Source organism: Ambystoma mexicanum, chromosome 7q, assembly GCF_040938575.1.
Source record: "Ambystoma mexicanum isolate Mex_15411 chromosome 7q, UKY_AmexF1_1, whole genome shotgun sequence".
NCBI lineage: Eukaryota > Metazoa > Chordata > Amphibia > Caudata > Ambystomatidae > Ambystoma > Ambystoma mexicanum.
In genome coordinates, this window is record NC_090941.1 from 549,280,265 (window position 1) to 549,299,352 (window position 19,088).

The 19,088-nt window shown below is 49.9% G+C and overlaps 1 protein-coding gene across 1 annotated transcript in view; it reads left to right on the forward strand.

Annotated features, from left to right (window-relative positions):
* EPSTI1 (epithelial stromal interaction 1) overlaps window positions 1–19,088 on the forward strand; it is a 636,716-nt gene that overhangs the window by 378,156 nt on the left and 239,472 nt on the right. The window contains exon 7 of the mRNA XM_069639242.1: window positions 9,324–9,480. Within this exon, the coding sequence (XP_069495343.1) occupies window positions 9,324–9,480 (157 nt within the window). The remainder of the gene's footprint in view (window positions 1–9,323; window positions 9,481–19,088) is intronic.

Sequence of the window (19,088 nt, forward strand, 5' to 3'; positions counted from 1 at the left end):
TGCGCGGTACAAAATGCCACATTGAACGAACAAGTACAACTTAACCGGCCTTTAACGCTATACTATTGCTAATATATTCTGGTATAAAATCATCTAAAGGGTTACTTACATTAGATTTGCATTTTCCATTGTCTAGGCGTAATGCAGTCCCTAAATACCACTCCGTCTGTGCCAACGATCTTTCTTATAGTGAACAAACATGAAAATCGGTCTTGTTTCTGAAATTTCATCCTTATCATCTCTTACGTTATTGCACCCCTCCTTCAAAAGAAGTCTTTAGGCACGGTGCCTGTCTGTCAAGGTCAAAAAACAATAGAACCTTATACTGCGAGTCGTGGGCCACTCCGGCCCCCGAGCAATAAATCGAAGCAGCTGACCTTCAATGTGAACGTGCATACATTCTTACTTTGCAACATTCTGTGTAAAGCCATCCCTGAGAACTTGAATTTTACACTCCATCTTTGTATATTGTCCGCGTGCTTTGCAGCACTAGAGAACCATAAATATGGAGATAATTGTCTATTTATGTGAAAGTGAGATTTATCGTTTGTTTAGTGGACGAAAGGTCGGGTAAGGTCCATAGCAAATTTTACTACGATCGACCGATTAATGTTTAAAAACACATGGCCGACCCGTAGGGACAATAAAAATTTAGGACCGGAAATACCATTTAATTGTACTGCATATGAAATGACAGATGTCCACTCATTATGGTACTTTTCAAAGGTGTTGTATTTTCGATAAACCAGGTAAGAAAGTGCATTGGCTAGGTAAGCTGTACACCCGTGCCCACCCACCACCCAAACGTACACACCCCCAACCAAGCCCAAACAACTAACACCCTAATGGACCTCCCCCACCACCCAAACGTACCCACCCCCCTACACCCATGGTGTCCCCAAATGTCATGTTGACTGGCATCCCCACATGCCACTATTTGCGGGGGCGCTTATGCGGTGCCGTGTCCTTGCTGGCAGCTCCAGTCACCTGACTAGAACGCCTCCGTGTCCTGGCAGTGGCAGAGCTGGATGGGGTGGTGCTGGCTGAGGTGACTGTCGGTGTGACTGTGGGCAAGCGCCCTTGAAACGCCTGCTGGGCTACCAACATTGACTGAGCAATGCTGGATTGCACACTGTTCCCTTCCCTGACATGGTGTGCCAGGGTGACAATGGTGGCAGCAAATCGTCCAATCGACCTGGAGAGCCGCCGCACCGACGTAGCATTGCTCTCACACTGCAGCCTGGCCTCCTCCCGCTGATGCATGGCCTCCTCACGCTGCAGCCTGGCCTCCTCCAGCTGACTTTCCAACAGCTGCGTCAGGGTGGCCTGTTGTTGCTCAAAGTGCTGCAAGCGTGTACTGAGCTCAGCCATGGAGGGAGTTGGGGAGCGCATGGGGCTGTGCAGTTCTTGGGGGCTGAACTGTAGGCCATTAATGGGTGACACATCATCCATGTTGTCCCCCTCACCCTGTTGTACTGCTTCGGCCTGCATGGTCGGGGCACTTCCATCACTTGATGCAGCCTCCTCAGCTGTGCAGATGGGCTGCAAATCATCATCCGGGGCTAGGGTGGGTGCCTGCATGGGGATGGTGGCGTATGCTGGTGTGCCTGATGTAGCCGGTGTGCCTGATGTAGCCGGTGTGCCTGATGCAGACGGTGCTTGTGTGCTGGAGCAGCTAGCATCATCCTCCTGGGCAGAAGTGCTGAGTTGTGCAGGTGGCCGCTGAGTTGCCTCTTGGCCGTCGCTGTCACTTGTCTCGACTGTGGGGATACAGAGGGCATGCTGTTAGTTGTGTGATCTTACTAGATGTGTCCATCACATGCATCCAACATGATAATCCATGACCACTTGCATGTACACACTTGTGACTATTGATGCACTCAGGTGTGTGTGTGTGTCTGCTTCCAGTCAGGCACGCACTGTGTGCATTTCCAGGGTTCATGCTTTGGGGATGTGTTACTTGTCATCTGGCCAGTCAGTAGGTCCATTGGGTCACTCCTGCCATGTTGGGGGGGGGGCATTGTGAGTGGGTCCATTGGGTCACTCCTGCCCTGTTGGGGGGGGGCATTGTGAGTGGGTCCATTGGGTCGCTCCTGCCCTGTTGGGGGGGGCATTGTGAGTGGGTCCATTGGGTCACTCCTGCCCTGTTGGGGGGGGGCATTGTGAGTGGGTCCATTGGGTCACTCCTGCCCTGTTGGGGGGGGCATTGTGAGTGGGTCCATTGGGTCACTCCTGCCCTGTTGGGGGGGGGATTGTGAGTGGGTCCATTGGGTCACTCCCATTCACACTTATGGCTTTGTACTATGTGCACTTACCAGCATGTGCAGGTGGGCTCACTCCTGCCTCTGCCTCTCCTATGCCGTGGATGCCTTCGAAGTGCATGAAACTGCTGCAGCGCTCCTCCCACGGTTGCAACTTGAGAGGGGATGCAGGGCCTCCACCAGTGCCAGTGCTGTGTTGGCGGTGTGCAGTCATGAGGTTGTGCACCCGGAGCCTGAGGTCATCCCACCTCTTAAGGCAGTCCTTCACAGAGCATGTGGTCACACCGACCGCTGTGCACTTGCGTGCTGCCTCCGCCCACACCTCCTTGCGCCGTTGCTGAGTAGCGTGCCTCTGATCTGCACTAAAGAGCATTTCCGCATGCTCAACAATGTGGTCCACCAGAACTGTGAGCACAGCCTCACTAAAGCGCGGCTTTCTCTGTCTGCGTGCTGGTATCTTGGATGCCATTCGATGAGTTGTCAGTCTCGGGGAGGTAATCTGACCTGTGGTGTCTGAGAATGGCAGTGGATTGTGCTTTATATAATGGCCGCCTCTCTGTTTCTGTTTTTATCCCGCGGTCATGCTGTTTCCGCCTCCGGTGTTGGTGTTTCCGCTTCCGGTGTTTCCGTGTCGGCGGGGGCGGACACGGGTTTAGCATCGTTTTCTGTGGCGTAAAGTCCATGTGCGTGGTTGTTTACATGACGGCGGTGACTCCGTTTCCGCCTCGGTGTGTTGCGCGCGACCCAAGTGCCATAATCGGCCCTTCTTTCCGCAAACCTTGCGGTCGCGGAAGTGGAGTAACCGTCGTCACGGAATCACCGGATTCCGGCACGGCCGACTCGTAATGAGGCCCATAGACCCTTAACAGTGCTCTGTGTAGATGCCAAGAAGGCATTTGATAGACGTGGTTCAAATTTTTTGGGGCTGTATGAAGAAACTTTGGAATCCTGGGATTACTGTTCAGAAGCATAGACAGATGTAAGAGTACTGTTTAATACGAAATTAGTTGAAGATGGCATTGTTACACCAACATATTGCTAGGGGATATGTGTTAAAAGTCTAGGTAAGAGGTAGAGCGAATCATTCTGCGGTGGTTGACTTTAAAAAATGTTATGGCAGGAGATAATGAATTATATGTAATTAAATAAACCTGCTTTCAGCTCTTTGATGTAGGGGAGGGGATATACTTGGGGAATAATGAATTTCAAGGTAAGGCTCATATTTTACACCATCCATGATAAACCCAGGGAATCACCCATTGGAGTTTGAATTATGAAACTTCTCCACCACACAGCTGCCTCAGAACGAGGGGGTGGGGGTTCAGGGCCCTCAAACATAATTTTGAAAGGGGCCCCCATGCATCTTCCGCAGGCACTCAAGTCACCCATGAGAAAGGGGAGGGTACGGTGCAAATAGTCTATGTAAGCTACTTTACAAAGAGCATTCTGGGAATATATGCATTAGCACACACTTTTTATCTAACATACACAGGTTTGATTCAAGCCTGCAACCCTTCTGAGTGCATAATGTCGACTGGCCTGCCTTCTACGTTCATTTATGATAACACTATAACAATAAAATGGCTACAAACCGTAAGTCAAAGGCATGCATTTGGACAGCTTCACCCTTTAGGAGTCGGGTGCTGGCACCCCCCACACAGCTTCTCTGCACCTAATTCTATAACAGTGTGTTAATTACTTGATCAGTGTTTAAGGCAAGTCAGCCCCGGTTCACAGCCTCGTGATGTGCGCACATATAATATTGGGCCAAGCAGGCTCTTGACCTGAGATCAGATAAGATTGTGCTGGGTGCTTGCTCAGGGGGATTGAGGGGGACTGAGGAGAACCCTGGCAGAACACTGATTCAGGAAACACTGACTCAGGACGTTTTTAGAGACGGCCGGGGCTCGGTTGCGGCTCACTTGAAGCCCTGCTGTCAGCCATGTTGGGCCCTTAATTTCCGCTGCTCTGTGGGTAGTGTATTGTACTTTGTATGTATTTACTAGGCATTTCTATTGCGCTTATACACCAGAAAGTGTTTCCAGGTGCCACAAGACAAAAGGTGGGGGGCAGGGGAGGATGAAACAAAATGGTCCAACTAGGCCTTATGACATTCGGATCGTGCAAGTGCAGTAATTAAAGTGCAAGGGGGGAGAGGAGGTCCCAGGGTTGAGGCAGGGTAAGTGCTGGAAGAGCCCATGGAGGGCAGTGTGGAGGGAGGCAGGCAGGCGTAAGGGTAAAAGGTGCAAAGAGCAGGGGTGGCCCAGACTTGGTAGGCTAGTCAGGAAGAGGTGTCCGAAGACAATTGCTAGTGGTGACTGGTAGGGGCGATGGCCTGGCCCTAATAGGACTCAGAAGGGACAAGGCAGCCAGTCATTTCAGCATGGGGACATTAGCAGGGGAGGGGGAGACTGAAGGGGGAGGAGGAGAAGAGGAAGGTTTTGAGGAGTTTCTGGAACTGAAGGAGATCAGGCTCAAGTCTGAGAGGGTCACGATGCCCTTCCAAATGGAGGCTCCTGCCGAGGAAAGAGATCTAACCCCCACTCTCTGCTTGGAGAATTGTTTGACCTGCAGAGAGTTAAAACGAGAGGACCACATGTCTCTAGCAGGGAGGTATTTAGGGAGGGAAAGTTGGATGTAGCATGGTCGCAGGCCCCAGAAAGCATTGTGGATAATGCAGAAGGTCTTGTATTTGATCCTTGCAGCCACTGGGAGCCAGTGGAGAGATTTTAGGGCTGGGGAGATGCAGTCCCTGGGCTTGAGGCAAAGAATAAGTCTTGTAGTCCTATTCTGGATCAGTGGGAGAGGGCAGAGGGAAGAAAGAGGCAGATTGAGGAAAAGGATGTTGTAGTAGTCCTGCCTGGAAAGAACCAGGGCTCTTGAGACATTGAGTTTCTGGGGGAGGTGATGAAAGGGAAAATGCCTTTGAGGAGGTAGAGCTGAAAGTGGGCCTTCTTGGCAGGGACTGTTGTGTGAGGTGAGAAGAAGAGCGGGGAATCACAGATGACTCCCAGTTTTTTTGCCTCTCAGGCTGAGAGGAGAGGGCCCAAGGATGGCGGCCAGAGATTAGGAGGGAACGAAGGGGTAAGAGTTCCAATGAGAAGGGTATCCGTATTACTGGCATTAAGCCAAAGATCATTAGCAGCGCATCATGCCTGAATAGCGGTCAGGCAATCGGGAATGAGAGAAGGAGAGGAGATAGAGGAGGGCAGCTTAAAGGAAAGCTGTGTTATCGGCATAACACTGGTAATGAGGGGAGACAGTGATATGATATATTTTATTTATATCACACCCATACACAAGTGTTGCAGGTGGAGATCAGGTGGGCAAGAGGGGCAAGGTAAATGTTGAAAAGCCACAGGTAGAGAGTGAAGTAGAGGAGAGAAAGGGTCCTAGAGGCGATTTAAGAGGGTGACATGATTGACATTGTCGAAGGCAGAGAACAGATCCAGAAGTATGAGAACATAGGGAGAGCAGGAGTCAAGATTAGAGAGCAAGTCGTCACAGGTGTTCAGAGAAGCAGTTTCCTTGCCTCTGGCTGCTCTGAAGCCAGACTGGTGGTCATGTAGGCAACCAACAAATTCAGTGCGGTGGGTGAGTTGAGAGATGGCCAACTTCTCCAAAGGTTTTCACCAAGAAGGAGGGGGGGTGGAAATAGGGCAGTAGTTTGCCAGACTGGAATGGTCAGCAGATGGCTTTTTCAAGACGGGGTGCACAATGGATTGCTCAAGAGCTTGTGGGAAGAAGTCAGTGGCAAAATAGTGGTTGCAGAACACGGCCAAAGAAGGAGAGAGGGCGGCAATATTGTCCTTGATAGTGCTAGAGGAACAGGGAAGCAATTGTTTGGAGGAGACTTTCATAAAACAAACAGTCTTGGTAACCCCATGGGTGAGGAGGAGAGAAGGGGGGACAACATGTGGAGGAGGGGGTGAAGAGGAGAGTGAGGACAGGATGTCCTGAGTTTTGGTTGAGAAGTGGGAGGCCAAAGCCATGCAGAGGGTCTGGGAAGGAAGAGGGGCAGTATAGACTGCAGTAGGATTGACGAGTTCCTTTCAGATTTTCAGCCATGTTGTTGGTGGCCCCCAAGATGCAGGCTTGGGTATGGGCCAGCTTCTTGGACCAGACGGAGAGTCTGTAATTCATTTGGAGCACGTGGCAGGCCAGGTTTTCAGAGGCTCGCCATTTCTGTTCAGCAACTCTACACTTGCTTTTTAGCAAGGCTTCAAAAATCGTACCAACTGTTGCATTTGGAGGCAGGCGTCATGCGGATCCTTATGGCAGGGGCAAGGATGGAGATGGAAAGGTGAAGGTTGCAATGGCCGAGTCAGAATGAGAGTTGAGAGCAGTTATAGGGGGAGGGATACTGACACTCGCGTCATAGGTTGGATGATGGAGAAGGAGGCTGGCAGTGCAGGCAGAGGCTTAGCTGCGGAGCCAAGGAGTTCCAGTTGCAAAGCAAGGAGAGAATTATCAGACCAAGACAGAGGTGTGTAGAGAGGGTTAGATAGAGGGAGGTCAGCTAAGGTGAGCGCATCCAGGGTGTGCTCAGCTGTGTGGGATAGGCCAGAGGAAAGATTGGTGATATAGAACGAGTCGGTGGTTGCAGATGAGTAGAGAAGCTGCTTCATGAGAGTCAAGATGAATATTGAAGTCACCAAGGAGGAGAAGCTTCAAGGTAGAAAGGAGAGAAGAGGCGAGGTTGGCCCACTCCGACAGGAAGAGGGGGACCAACCCAGGGGGTCTGTAGATGGCAGCGAGAGTGATTGAGAGGGTGGGAGGGATACAAAGCTTGCAAATAAGACATTCAAAGGAGGAGTAGGATTGAATGGGTATGATAGAGGCAGGAACCCATTCATGGAAGATAAGGGCTACTCCTCCTCCAGACCGGTTAGACCTGAGCTTGGAGATGATCTTGTAGCCCTCAGGGAGAAAAAAGCAGTGACAGAGCTGGCATTGAACCACATCTCAGTGAGATCGAGGACGCTGAGGTCAAAGTCTTCAAGGAGGTGACCGATGTCAGAGGAGTTTTTGACAGCAGAGCGAGATTTGAGGGTAGCTAGGTGAAGCTGGGTACCACATTTGAAGTTTTTCTGAGGCGGGGTGCAGGGGTGAGGTACACCCGTCAGGGCAGTGGGGGGCAAAGAGACCAAAGGTTTAGCAGCCAAAGAAATGGTATGAGAAGGAAGGAAGTTAATGAAAGACGGAAGCCACCTGTCAAGGAGGAGGATATTGGGTTGAGAACCCTGAGCCATGATGGTGACATTTATGATGCACCTGGAGGATGGGGAAGTGTGCCAAGAGCACTTCCCATCTGGTTCCACCATTAATGTGAGAGGTAGAGAAAGGCGAGAGGACAGACTCCATAAGGGGAGTCCATAGGTCTGGAGAGGGAACGACAAAGAATGTCAGTGATAGTCTGCCTGGAAGTGGCGCTACATAGGTGTCGGCAATGGGTAGGCCTGGATTAGAGACCAGGAGACCCTTCTTAAGCTTTTTCCTTCCTAGCTTCGAAAGAGAGGGAGGCTAGGTAATAGAATAACAGTTAGAGTCGTTAAGGGAGATGGAGAGCACCATGGGTGGGAGAGGAAGCGTGGACCACAGGGGGAGAAGACGAGGAACTGCACTATGCACGAAAGAACTCACCAAGCGGCCTAGCAGCAGCCAGACAGTTATATATGAAAAAGAACCTCAAGGCAGAGTTTAAAACGGGGGTAGCAGATGAAAAAACACACCTAGAACTATCAAAATATGCAGGGTAAATATATAAACATTTCAGCAGGGTGGTATATGTAAAGCACACCTAGATATGAAGTTTAAAGATAGGAAGGTCACAAAAGTTAGGCAAGGGCAGAACAAGCCAGCATCAGGCTTTGGGCAACATACATTTGAAACCCGTTTGGGTAAACAAGCAGATTTAAAAATGCCTAGATTCGACTTTCCACAGGTATCAGAAAAAAAACAATTAAATAAAACAAGCAGATTTTAAAGTGCCATGATTCAACTTTCAGGAATAAAAGCAAAAATCCCGCCTTTGAGAGAACCGACAGAGTTTAAAATGCCAAGGTTTGTTATTTCACAAAATTCAAACAATAGCACACAATTGACTATGCAGGCAGACCTGTCTGACAGACCAGTTAAAGCATTTAGACGCTTTGCAGACTAGAGAATGATGAATTTACAGGCTCATGGATGGAACTAAGGGGAACACAGGGACACGAAAGCAGGCATAGGATGAAGGCAGAAGAGGAACATGTGGGGAGGAAGATTCTGATGAGTAAGATGCCGTGTAGATGTCACAGGGGGAGGTTAGGAGCAGGCTCGCAGTCTGGCTTCACAAGGAAAATATTGGATCCGGTGCTTGGGGCTGGAGCACCAGTGCCACAGGGAGGCGTAACAGCAAGGCGACATCAGGAGGCAGCCAGAAATAATGGCCAGAGTCAGGGAGTCTGATGCACCCAATGGCCAGACAGGTTAGATAGGGGCCTTTGTCGGGGGGCCAGCTCAACCTGCTGGCTCCCTGATTGGCCTTAAATCGACAAGGGCTGGCCAATCATGGCAAATGCTGGGCAGGCTGGCGAGGCACTCCTTTGTAGAAGATGGCGTCGGCCATGTTGTATATGTGTAGCCACACAAGATTAATACAAAAATGAGGCAGAGGCAAAATGAAGTTAGCCAACGAGCCCCACACAGCAATTTATACGTTGGCTGATGTAAAAATCAACAAGCATAAAGGAGCACAAATTATTTCAGCCAAAGCCCAGCTGGGCTTACCTGCGTTCCGGTGATCATCACAGGAGAAATGCCTCCTGGTCAGGAAGCGTAAATGCTGCAGGCTGAGATCGGTGGCGGTGAGAAGTGAAATGGGTTCTGTGTTTGGAGCCAATGCAGGGATTTTGTGGTTCCAGAACAGGTTTACATAGTTTCAACATCTCTCACAACTTGTTGTTTTCGGATTCTGCAGTTATTTGACATGTCTGCTAATTCTAGAATTGAATCAGAGTACAGCAGCATTTTAATGCTTTTTTATGTCAAAGTTCTAACTTGTATTGTGTTTTTTAACAGAAAAAACAGCGCATTACTCAACAAATTGGATGTGAGTCCAAGCTATGGCGGCTTTTGTCAAATTGGTAGTTTTGATGAAGAATCTGATTCCTGGGGCCAAGAGTCTAGCTGTTGGGGCCATGAATCTAAAACAGCCATGCAGGAACCTAATGCTTGGGTAAGTACATGATTATATTATTTATTTATTTTAGTTCAAATGAACTTTTACAAATCCAACAAACAACAACGATAAATGCATACATCTTCCTCTGCTAGTCAGTTGAGGAGAGTGAATTTAGGATAGTTTGGAGTAGTGTAGAGTCGCCAGAGTGCAGTGTAAGATGGAGAACTCCAGGTTTCAGTGATAGCAAGAAGGTCTAGGGGGTGAGCGCTCGATTGAAACTAGTCGGTGATAAAGGAATTTTGTTGCATACAGACTGAGCATTCCAGAGCGCAATGTTCAGTTGATGAGGTAAGGAAGAGTAGAGAAGTCGAGTCTCGGAGGAAGAGAGGGGAGGTGGATAGGTGTTAATGGTGTTATGGTTAGATTGTCGGCTTTGTTTGTTGGAAGGAGGTGGAACAGAGATGGAGTAGTGGGAGTTTTTAGTTACGTGTTTCATAGAATTGATGGGAAAGGAGGAAGTTGTAGCATGATTAGAGAAAGCGTAGGGAGTGGTGAGTAGGAGGAGCATAATTAGGAGCAGGAGTGAATGCATTATTGTGAGTAGCACAGTGTGGGGAGACAGTACAGTAATTTGAAAGCTTGGGGTAATCACAGGTGCAGCAGGGAGAAAGGCAAAAGCAAAGGCTCATAGGCCAAAAGGCAAAGAGGCTGGTCAATGGCTGGTCTTCACCCTTCACTATTCCTCCCTTAACTAGGATACCCCTGGCTAAACGCTTCTAGAGAGTTAAGGGATGACACACGCTCTTGTCACCTGCTTGCCTAGTCCATCAGTGGTTGGTCTCTGTGATATTGTCTCTGGTGTTGCTGGAATGAGGCAATTTCTTCCTGATTGGTGTTCCCAGAAGAGCCTCTTGTGGCCTTCGGCTGGAAATGGGGTTGACCAAGTTGGCCATAGGAAGTGATGTCATGGATCCAACATGGCAGCTGGTAGTGATGTCACTCACAGTCCAAAGTGAGCCACTCTTCAGCTAACACTGACTTTAATGTGTCTGCTTCTGTAAAGAGTCACTAGCTCATAGCTACCTTTGCGGCTGCACAGGTCCTCACTTTGCTAGGGGCCTTTCAGAACCCCGTCACGTCCAAGCCATGAGTAGGAGGCTGCTGGGCCCCTAATGGCACTCCCTCTCATCTGGCATTAGAGCCATGCAAATTCCTTCACTTTTCAGCACATTTGAAAAGGCAGTTCTTTATCAGCTGTGAATGGCAGCAAGTCCTCAATTAAACAACTGTTGGGTGATGGGGTGCTTTTGCTTCAGAAAGCCCCCACACATCTTCCACCCTTAATCTGCATCTTTGTCAGGATTCGCCCGTGGAAAGTATGGCATGCCTGGAGACACTAACTTCCTTCAGGGTAACGGTAACGCAGTGTTACTGTCTAGTCCTCATCCAACATGGCGGCTATAGATATAAATACTAGCCACACCCATGGCACGGCGCGTTGTATCTGTTTTCTTTCGCTACAGCACTAGTTAGTACTCCGCAGAGAGCTTTCCGCTTTGCATTCTACCCTTGAATTTTCTCCCCGGTTCCTGTCTTGGTTGCAACCCACCTCCCTTTCTCCTGTGATATTTTTCATCTTTCTAGCGATCTGTAGTTTAGTCTTTTTCGTCTTCTATCCTTCTATTCCGGTGCTTTGCCGGTTGTTTGTTTCCCTTTAGCACTTCCTGTTCTATCGGCACCTCCAGCCTTGTATTCATATCGCTACTCTCTGAAGTACCGATTCTTATTCGCGCTCTTCCGCATTTCTATCTCCTCTCCACTATTAATTTCTATACTTCCCCGGCTCACTCTTCTGAACGAAGCATCTAAAAGATTTATGGATAAGATCTTCTCAGACTTACTGTTTTTTCAGTGGTGGTCTATCTAGATGATATTTTGGTCTTTTCCCAGACCCATCAGGACCGCAGGCGTCTAGTCAAGGAAGTATTGCATCGTCTTTACACTCCCCTACTATTGGTCAAGCCCGAAAAATGCCAGTTTGAAGCAACTTCAGTATCGTATTTGGGGTTCATCCTCTCGAAAAAGGGCCTAGAGATGGATTCCAGTAAGATTCAAGCAATCTTGGACTGGAAGGAACCACAAAATGTCAAGGAAATCCAAAGGTTCCTTGGACTGGCGAACTTCTACAGACAATTCATTCCAAATTTTTACAAACTTGTACAACCAATAACAGCCTTATTCAAGAAAGGTGTTAAGTTTGACTTTAACCAAAGACAGAAGGAGGCTTTCCAACAACTCAAGGATCTGTTCACCTTAGCACCAATTCTGGTACAACCTAACCATAATAAACCATTAATTTTAGAGACTGATGCCTCTGTAGGTGCTGTGGGGGCGGTTCTGCTACAAAAGACCGAAGGTGGTATGGAACATCCTGTGGCATATTATTCCAAAACCCTGACTAGCAGTGAGCGTAATTATTCAGTTCTAGAGAAGGAACTGTTGGCTATTAAATTAGCCTGTCAGGAATGGCGTCATCTCGTGCAAGGAACTATACATAGTTTCTTAATCCGCACAGATCATACAAATCTCTGTGTCCTTCAACAGATGGAGTGCACAAACGCTCGTCATGCCCGATGGGCATATTTCTTCTTGCAGTTTGATTTCCAGATTATGTACATCCCAGGAACCGAAAATCAAGTTGCGGATGCCATATCACCCTGCTAAGGGGAAGAGTCTGGAACTTACCAAGGCCATGACCTTGTCCTACCAGGGCTAAGAACAGTCGCGGTGATTGCTCTGTTTTTACGAGAACTGTTGTTACAGTATCAGCAAAAACCGGACACCCCAGAAGCTGTCATCCGAAGTACGGAAGGTCTCTACTCTCATGGCAGAGCCTTAGATATTCCTTCAGAGAAACTCCAAAGACAGATCCTCTTGTGGTGCCACGATTCACAGTTATGCCGACACCCAGGTAGAAGGAAGACTCGGGAGTTGATTAGTCGCAGATTCTGGTGGCCCGCTTTAATCCAGGACGTCAACCGTATGTGTTATCCTGTCCGGTTTGTGCTTGTAATAAGACAACGGTTAAACCCATTGGGTTGTTACAACAATTCGTGTTACCGGGCCGCCCATGGGAACACACCTCTACTGATTTCCTTCTAGACCTACAAATTTCCAATGGTATGACGACTGTAATGGTACCCGTAGACTCGTACAGCAAGCTGGCTCACTTCTCAGCTATGTCTCATCTTCCATCAGCTCTTGAGGCAGCAGCCATCATTTTATGGGATATTGTTCGCCTTTATGGCTTGCCGAGGACGATTATATCAGACATAGGTTCGCAGTTTACCTCAAAATTCTGGTCTACATTATGCCAACAGTTGGGAATACACAGAGCTCTTTCATCGGGCTACCATCCACAAAGTAATGGCCAGAAGGAGAAACTTCATGACAGACTCGAACAATACCTCCAATGTTTTTGCAGTTCTAAACAAGAAGATTGGGCCACTTTTCTCCCTCAGGTCGAATTTGCCTAAAATAAATACACACTTCTATTCAGATGAGTCCGTTTTATTGTACTTACGGCTACCATCCTCAACAACTGCCATGGATAGGATTACCATCCGCAAGCACGCCCGCTATAGACAACCTTTTGACGGAACTCCGAGATGTCTATAACACTGCTAAGAAAGCATTAGTAGCCAGTAGACATACACACAAGAAGTGGGCCGACCGCAGTAGAAGAGCTAACCCTGACTGGAAGCCGGGCCAACTGGTTTGGCTATCTACCAACTTCCTACCAAGATGGGTCCATGCAGGCAAGTTTGCCCCTTGTTATATGGGACCCTTTCCAATTGTGGCCCAAGTGAACCCAGTGGCATTTAAGCTCTGTTTACCTAAGAGCCTACTGCGGGTACACCCAGAATTCCATACTTCCTAACTGAAGGAACACAAGGAAGATATGTATCAAAGGAGGACAAGAGGTACATCGCTTCACAGACCTCAGGTTCTGGAAGAATATGAAGTCTCTTATCTGGTGGATTCCCGTTATAGAAGAGGAAGAGTACAGTACTTGGTTCATTGGAAGGGTTATTCAATTGAAGAAAGGACATGGGAGCCGAAATGTCACATTCATGCATCCCGGCTTTTACAGTGATTTCATCACCTGTATCCGGGTAAACCGGGAGGCCCCCCAAGGGGAAGGGGGTATACTGTCAGGATTCGCCCATGGAATTTATGGCATGCCTGGAGACACTAACTTCCTTCAGGGTAACATGGTATTACTGTCTAGTCCTCATCCAACATGGCGGCTATAGATATAAATCCTAGCCACGCCTATGGCGCGGCGCGTTGTATCTGCTTTCTTTTGCTACAGCGCTGGTTAGTTCTCCGCCGAGTGTTTTCCACTTTGCATTCCACCCTTGAATTTTCTCCCCGGTTCTTGTCTTGGTTGGAACCCTCCTCCCTTTCCCTTGTGCTGTTTTTGCCTTTCTAGCAATCTGTAGTTTAGTCTTTTTCATCTTCTATCCTTCTATCCCAGTGCCTTGCCGGTTGTTTGTTTCCCTTTAACACTTCCTGTTCCATCGGCACCTCCAGCTTTGTATTCATATCGCTACTCTCTGAAGTACCGATTCTTATTCGCGGTCTTCCGCATTTCTATCTCCTCTCCACTATTAATTTCTATACTTGCCTGGCTCACTCTTCTGAACGGAGCTTCTCTTTGCGGGATCTTCCACGATTCCTCCTCATTTGTTCATACTTTGTTTATTCTTGTGTAGTCTGTATCCAACTTCTGTACTGGGCTTTCTTTCGTGGCACTACTGCAAGCCTTTCGTCTTCGCTTTCCTTAACTTGCTCTCAGAGCACTGCGATTCTGGTCTTCTTGTGGGTGTTCTGCAAGCCTGCTTAGAGTATTTCTTTTTTATGCCCTTATATAACGTGCCTTCGAGTGGGTCTTTTCTCTTCCTCTCTGTGCAGTCTTACCTCTAAGTGCACGCCTGTACGCTGCTATTTTTCTGGCCAATGTGTTCCCCCCTACCGCTACATTGCTTCAATCCTTATCTTTGAGGACTGCCTCCACCTTGAATCATCATCCAGCTTCTACTACCGCCCTTCCAGTGTTGAGACAAGACTTACTGAGGATTTATACATGCACTGGTCTCCGCCCAACTTTCCCAGTTCTGGACAATTTCCTACTATTCATCTTGAGGATTACCAGGGTTTTTTGTTGCCAACAGGCTTTTTCCCTTATCTTTGGGGCTTAGCTACTTGGGGTTCCTCTAGGGCAGGTACCACTCCCTGCCAAGGTGGCCTCTGAGGAAGCTAGACCCCACTTGCATGATAAAAAGAAGAAACTATCTAAGGAAAGACCGACGCAAGACAACCGGTTACGGAAGAAGACCATAACAGAAACCAAGGACAGTTCATCAGAAGGCCCAGGTGAGGAGGACGTTGGGGATGTTAAACAACTATCTGACAATCTTTTAACAGGAAATTTGGATGGAGTCACAAAATAACCACTTGTCCCATTTTAAACTGTTTTATTTCCATTATGTCATGGACAGAAAAGGGCTGTATTTTCCTTTTTTGGAACGTCACATTTTCTTTGCAGTGTGCATAATCACAAGCTGCAGGTGGTATTTCTTTGAGTCTTCAAATTAAATTGCAGAACCAAGAGGGGAACTATTGGTCTTAAATTACTTATCATTCCGTTACTTGTATACTTCCCTTATGAATGGGGGAATATAAAACTTCGGGAATAAGCCTTTTGCTTAATGTATTTTGTACAAGGATTTAAAAATGTGTCATATTTGTGTCCGTAACACTTGAGAGTTGAGGACGCCCTGGCCTTTGCAAGAACCTCTCTGCAGTCTGCCGGTATATCGTATCCCCCAAACTCTAGTGCTGCAGGAGCCAGGCCTGCAAGTTCAGCGACTTTGGGTCGTGATGAAGAATGGCACCTCCTTCTCTGGAGAGAAGATCCGCGTCCACAGGCAGTTTGACTGGTGGGGACGGGAACCAGAAGGTCCAGAAGGTCCGGGAACCAGATCTGTCTCGGCCAAGCCGATGAGACGAGGATCATCCAGCACCGGGACCTCTTGAGCTGGTTGACGAGCCGGAGTAGCAGTGGCAACGGCGGGAAGGCATAGAGGAACAGGTTGTCCCAGGGGAACGAGAAGGCATCGCCCATGCTCCTCGGTTGGGGGAACCTGCTGGCGAACCTCTGGCACTTGGAGTTCGTCGCGAAGAGATCGACCTGGGGTCTGCCCCACAGCCTGAGGAGTCGATCCACTTGATCCTGGCGTAGCTCCCACTCGTGGCACTAGCGCAGCTCCCTGCTGAGTGCGTCGGCGATGGTGTTTTTTATCCCTGCCAGGTGAAAAGGTACCAGAAACATCCGCTGGTCGACGGCCCAGTGCCACAGATCCTGGGATTCCTTGGACAGGGCTGGGGATCTGGTTCCACCCTGCTTCCACCCTGTGGTGGTGTTGTCGGTGAAGATCCTCACCACCTTGCCCTTGAGGGACGGAAGAAAGGCCCTGAGGGCCCAAAGCACTGCGCAGAGCTCCAAAATGTTGATATGAAGTTGATTTTCCTCCGGGAGCCAAAGGCCTCTCGCGTGGAGATTTCCGGTATGCGCTCCCCACCCATCCAGGGAGGCATCCGTCGTCACCGTTACCTGGTGAGCTGGGGTCTGAAAGTCTGCGCCCGCCGCCAGAGGAGCGCTGGTGCCCCACCACCGGATCGCTCGTCGGAAGGTCTCGTTGAGCGGTATCCTGTCCTCGAAGCTGCCCGTCGCTTGGATCCAGCGTGCGTCGAGGAACTCCTGCAGTGGACGCATCCAAAGTCTGCACAGGCGTACCAGATAGATGCAGGAGGACATCATCCCGAGAAGGGATTTGATGGATCTTACCCTGGCTACGTCCGTGGCTAGCAAGCGTTGCACCCTGCCCTGGATGGCTTTCGTCCTTTCGTCTGACAGCGAGGCCAGCCGTGCCACTGTTTCGAGCTTGGCTCCCAGAAACAGGGCGACTTGCGAAGGGACCAGGTGGGATTTGGGGAAGTTGATGGAGAACCCCAGGTCTTTGAGTAGCTGGACGATCCTCGCTGTGTGTTCTACGGTGAGCTCCCTTGTCCTTGCTCGGATGAGCCAGTCGTCCAGGTAGGGATAGACGTGGATCCCTTGCAGGCGTAGCCACGCCGCCACCGGTGCTAGGCACTTGGTGAATACCCTGGGTGCCGACTTTAATCCGAATGGGAGAGCCTTGAACTGGTAGTGCCGTTCTTGGACCACGAACCTGAGTAACTTCCGGTGTCCTTTTAGAATAGGGATGTGGAAGTAGGCATTCTCCAAGTCCAACGCTGACTGGAAATCGTCCTCCTCCAGCTGTCCCAGCACATGCTCGAGGGTGACCATCCGGAACTTCTGTGCCTTGATGTACTTGTTCAGTCGCCGCAGGTCCAGGATGGGACGCCAACCTCCTGTCTTCTTCTTTACAAGAAAGTATCTTGATTAGACCCCGGAGCCCCAAAGTCTCTTTGGGACGAGCTCAATGGCACCTTTCTTGAGCATCGCCCTTACCTCCAGCAGCAGCTGGGGTACGTGGTTTTCCTTCCTGGCCAGGGGTGGCACACGAGGGCACTTCTTTAGAAACTCAAGGGCGTGCCTCTGGGCCAGGGTATCCAGCACCCAACAGTCGGTAGAGATGGACTCCCACACGCTGACGGGGTGACCGACAGATTGTTGCTGGATGCTCTGGCCCACGGACATACCCTGGAGTTTCAGCAAAATTGTCAGCGGATCCATCTGGTGACCCAGCAGAAGCAGCTCATCCCTCAGCTCCTGCAGGAGGTACGGGCCATGTTAAAAAAAAGAGGGTGATAGAGCTAGTTCCAAGATGACTCCGGGGCTCCGCAGTCTACTCTAGATACTTCTTAGTCAAAAAGAAGACCGGGGGCTGGAGGCCCATTCTGCAGCATCTCAACAAGTACCTCAAGTCCCAAAAATTCAGGATGGTCACGTTGCAGTGGCAGCCCATCTACGTCTACGAGGGATACACGTGTACCCGTATCTCGACAACTGGCTCATGAGGGCCAGTTCGAGAGAGGTAGCCCTCAAACACACAGACGACCGTCTAGCTTACTACTACCTACTGTCGTTGGCCAAGGCTGGACTAGCTCTTGCCTCCATCAAGATACATATGGCTGCCATCTCCAGATACACTGGGACAACAGGACGGGTGTCCTTGTGGTCTCATCGCCTGGTGAAGGAATTTATGAAGGGACTATTCCGCTTGTTGCCGCCGGTGAAGGCCCCAGCCCTGGCGTGGGAGCTCAACGTGGTGCTGACTAGGCTCATGGGGACCCCGTTTGAGCCTATGCATACGGCACCGTTGAAGTTCATGTCGTGGAAAACAGCTTTTCTTGTGGCCATCACAGTGCCTTAAGTGGCACTACAAATCGAGCCGGGGCTCATCGAGGGGGCGTGGCCTAACAGCGGGGGTCTTGATGGCCCGTTAGGCCACGCCCCCTTAACGAGCCCGGGCTCAATGGGCTACTGCCACCCCTGCCAGGCAGCCTTTCGTAGAGATTAGCACCCTCTCCCCTATGGGGAGAGGGTGCTGATCTCTGCATTTATTTTGTGTAGGCTTGCCTGGCAGGGGACAGCGCCTACCTATTCAGCCTTAATGGTGCTGCTGCCCCTCGCCAGCTGGGGAGGGGCAGCACCACCATTAAGGCTGAAAGGGTGAGGCCACTGGAAGCAGAGGTCTTTTTCCTAAATACTGAAACTCTCGCGAATGCGCGGCAGCTCCAGTATTTAGAAAGCAAGGCCTCTGCTTTCAGCGGCCTCACGTTTTTTCCATAATGGTGGCGCCGGCCGACGGTAATCTCTGGATTAAAGGGATGCCTCGCAGGTGCGGCGCCACCATTATGGCTGAAAGGCATTTTTTTCTGTAGCCTGAAGCTCTCGCAAACGAGCGAGCGCTTCAGGCTGTAGAAAAAAATGCCTTTTCGTGTAGTGGCCGGGGCTGCCAGGGGAGAGTACTGGGCCCCGGCAGGGCCCCGCCTCAAAACGAAATTTCGGAGCCTGCCGGGGCCTAGCCCCGGCAGGCCCCGGCCCACTTAAAGCCCTGGGCCATCACCTCCGCACGGCGCGTGGGAGAGATTCAGGCCCTATCTTGCAAGCCTCCATACTTGACTTTTCACGACACGAGGGTGGTGCTCAGGACGCATCCCTCCTTCATGCCCAAGGTGCCGTCGGACTTCCACCTCAACGATCCCTTGGTGTTACCAGTGTTCTTCCCGTCGCCTTTGTCGCCGGTCGAGAGGACTTTGCACTCGCTGGATGTAGCTAGAGCGCTGAAGTTCTACGTGGACCGCACGAAGAGTTTTCGGAAGACCTCACAGCTTTGTGTGAACTTTGGACCATGTCAATCAAGGGAAGGCTCTCTCGAAGGCTTCCATTTCCAGATGGCTCTCCGGCTGTATCATACACTGTCACCGGTCGGCAAACCGACTGCGGCCTGGCCGTCCAAGAGCCCATTCGACCAGAGCGATCGCTGCTACCACGGCGTTCTTGTCTGGTGTGCCCCTGCTAGACATCTGCAGGGCTGCTACGTGGAGGTCGACGCACAACTTCACAAAATTGTACTGCGTCGATC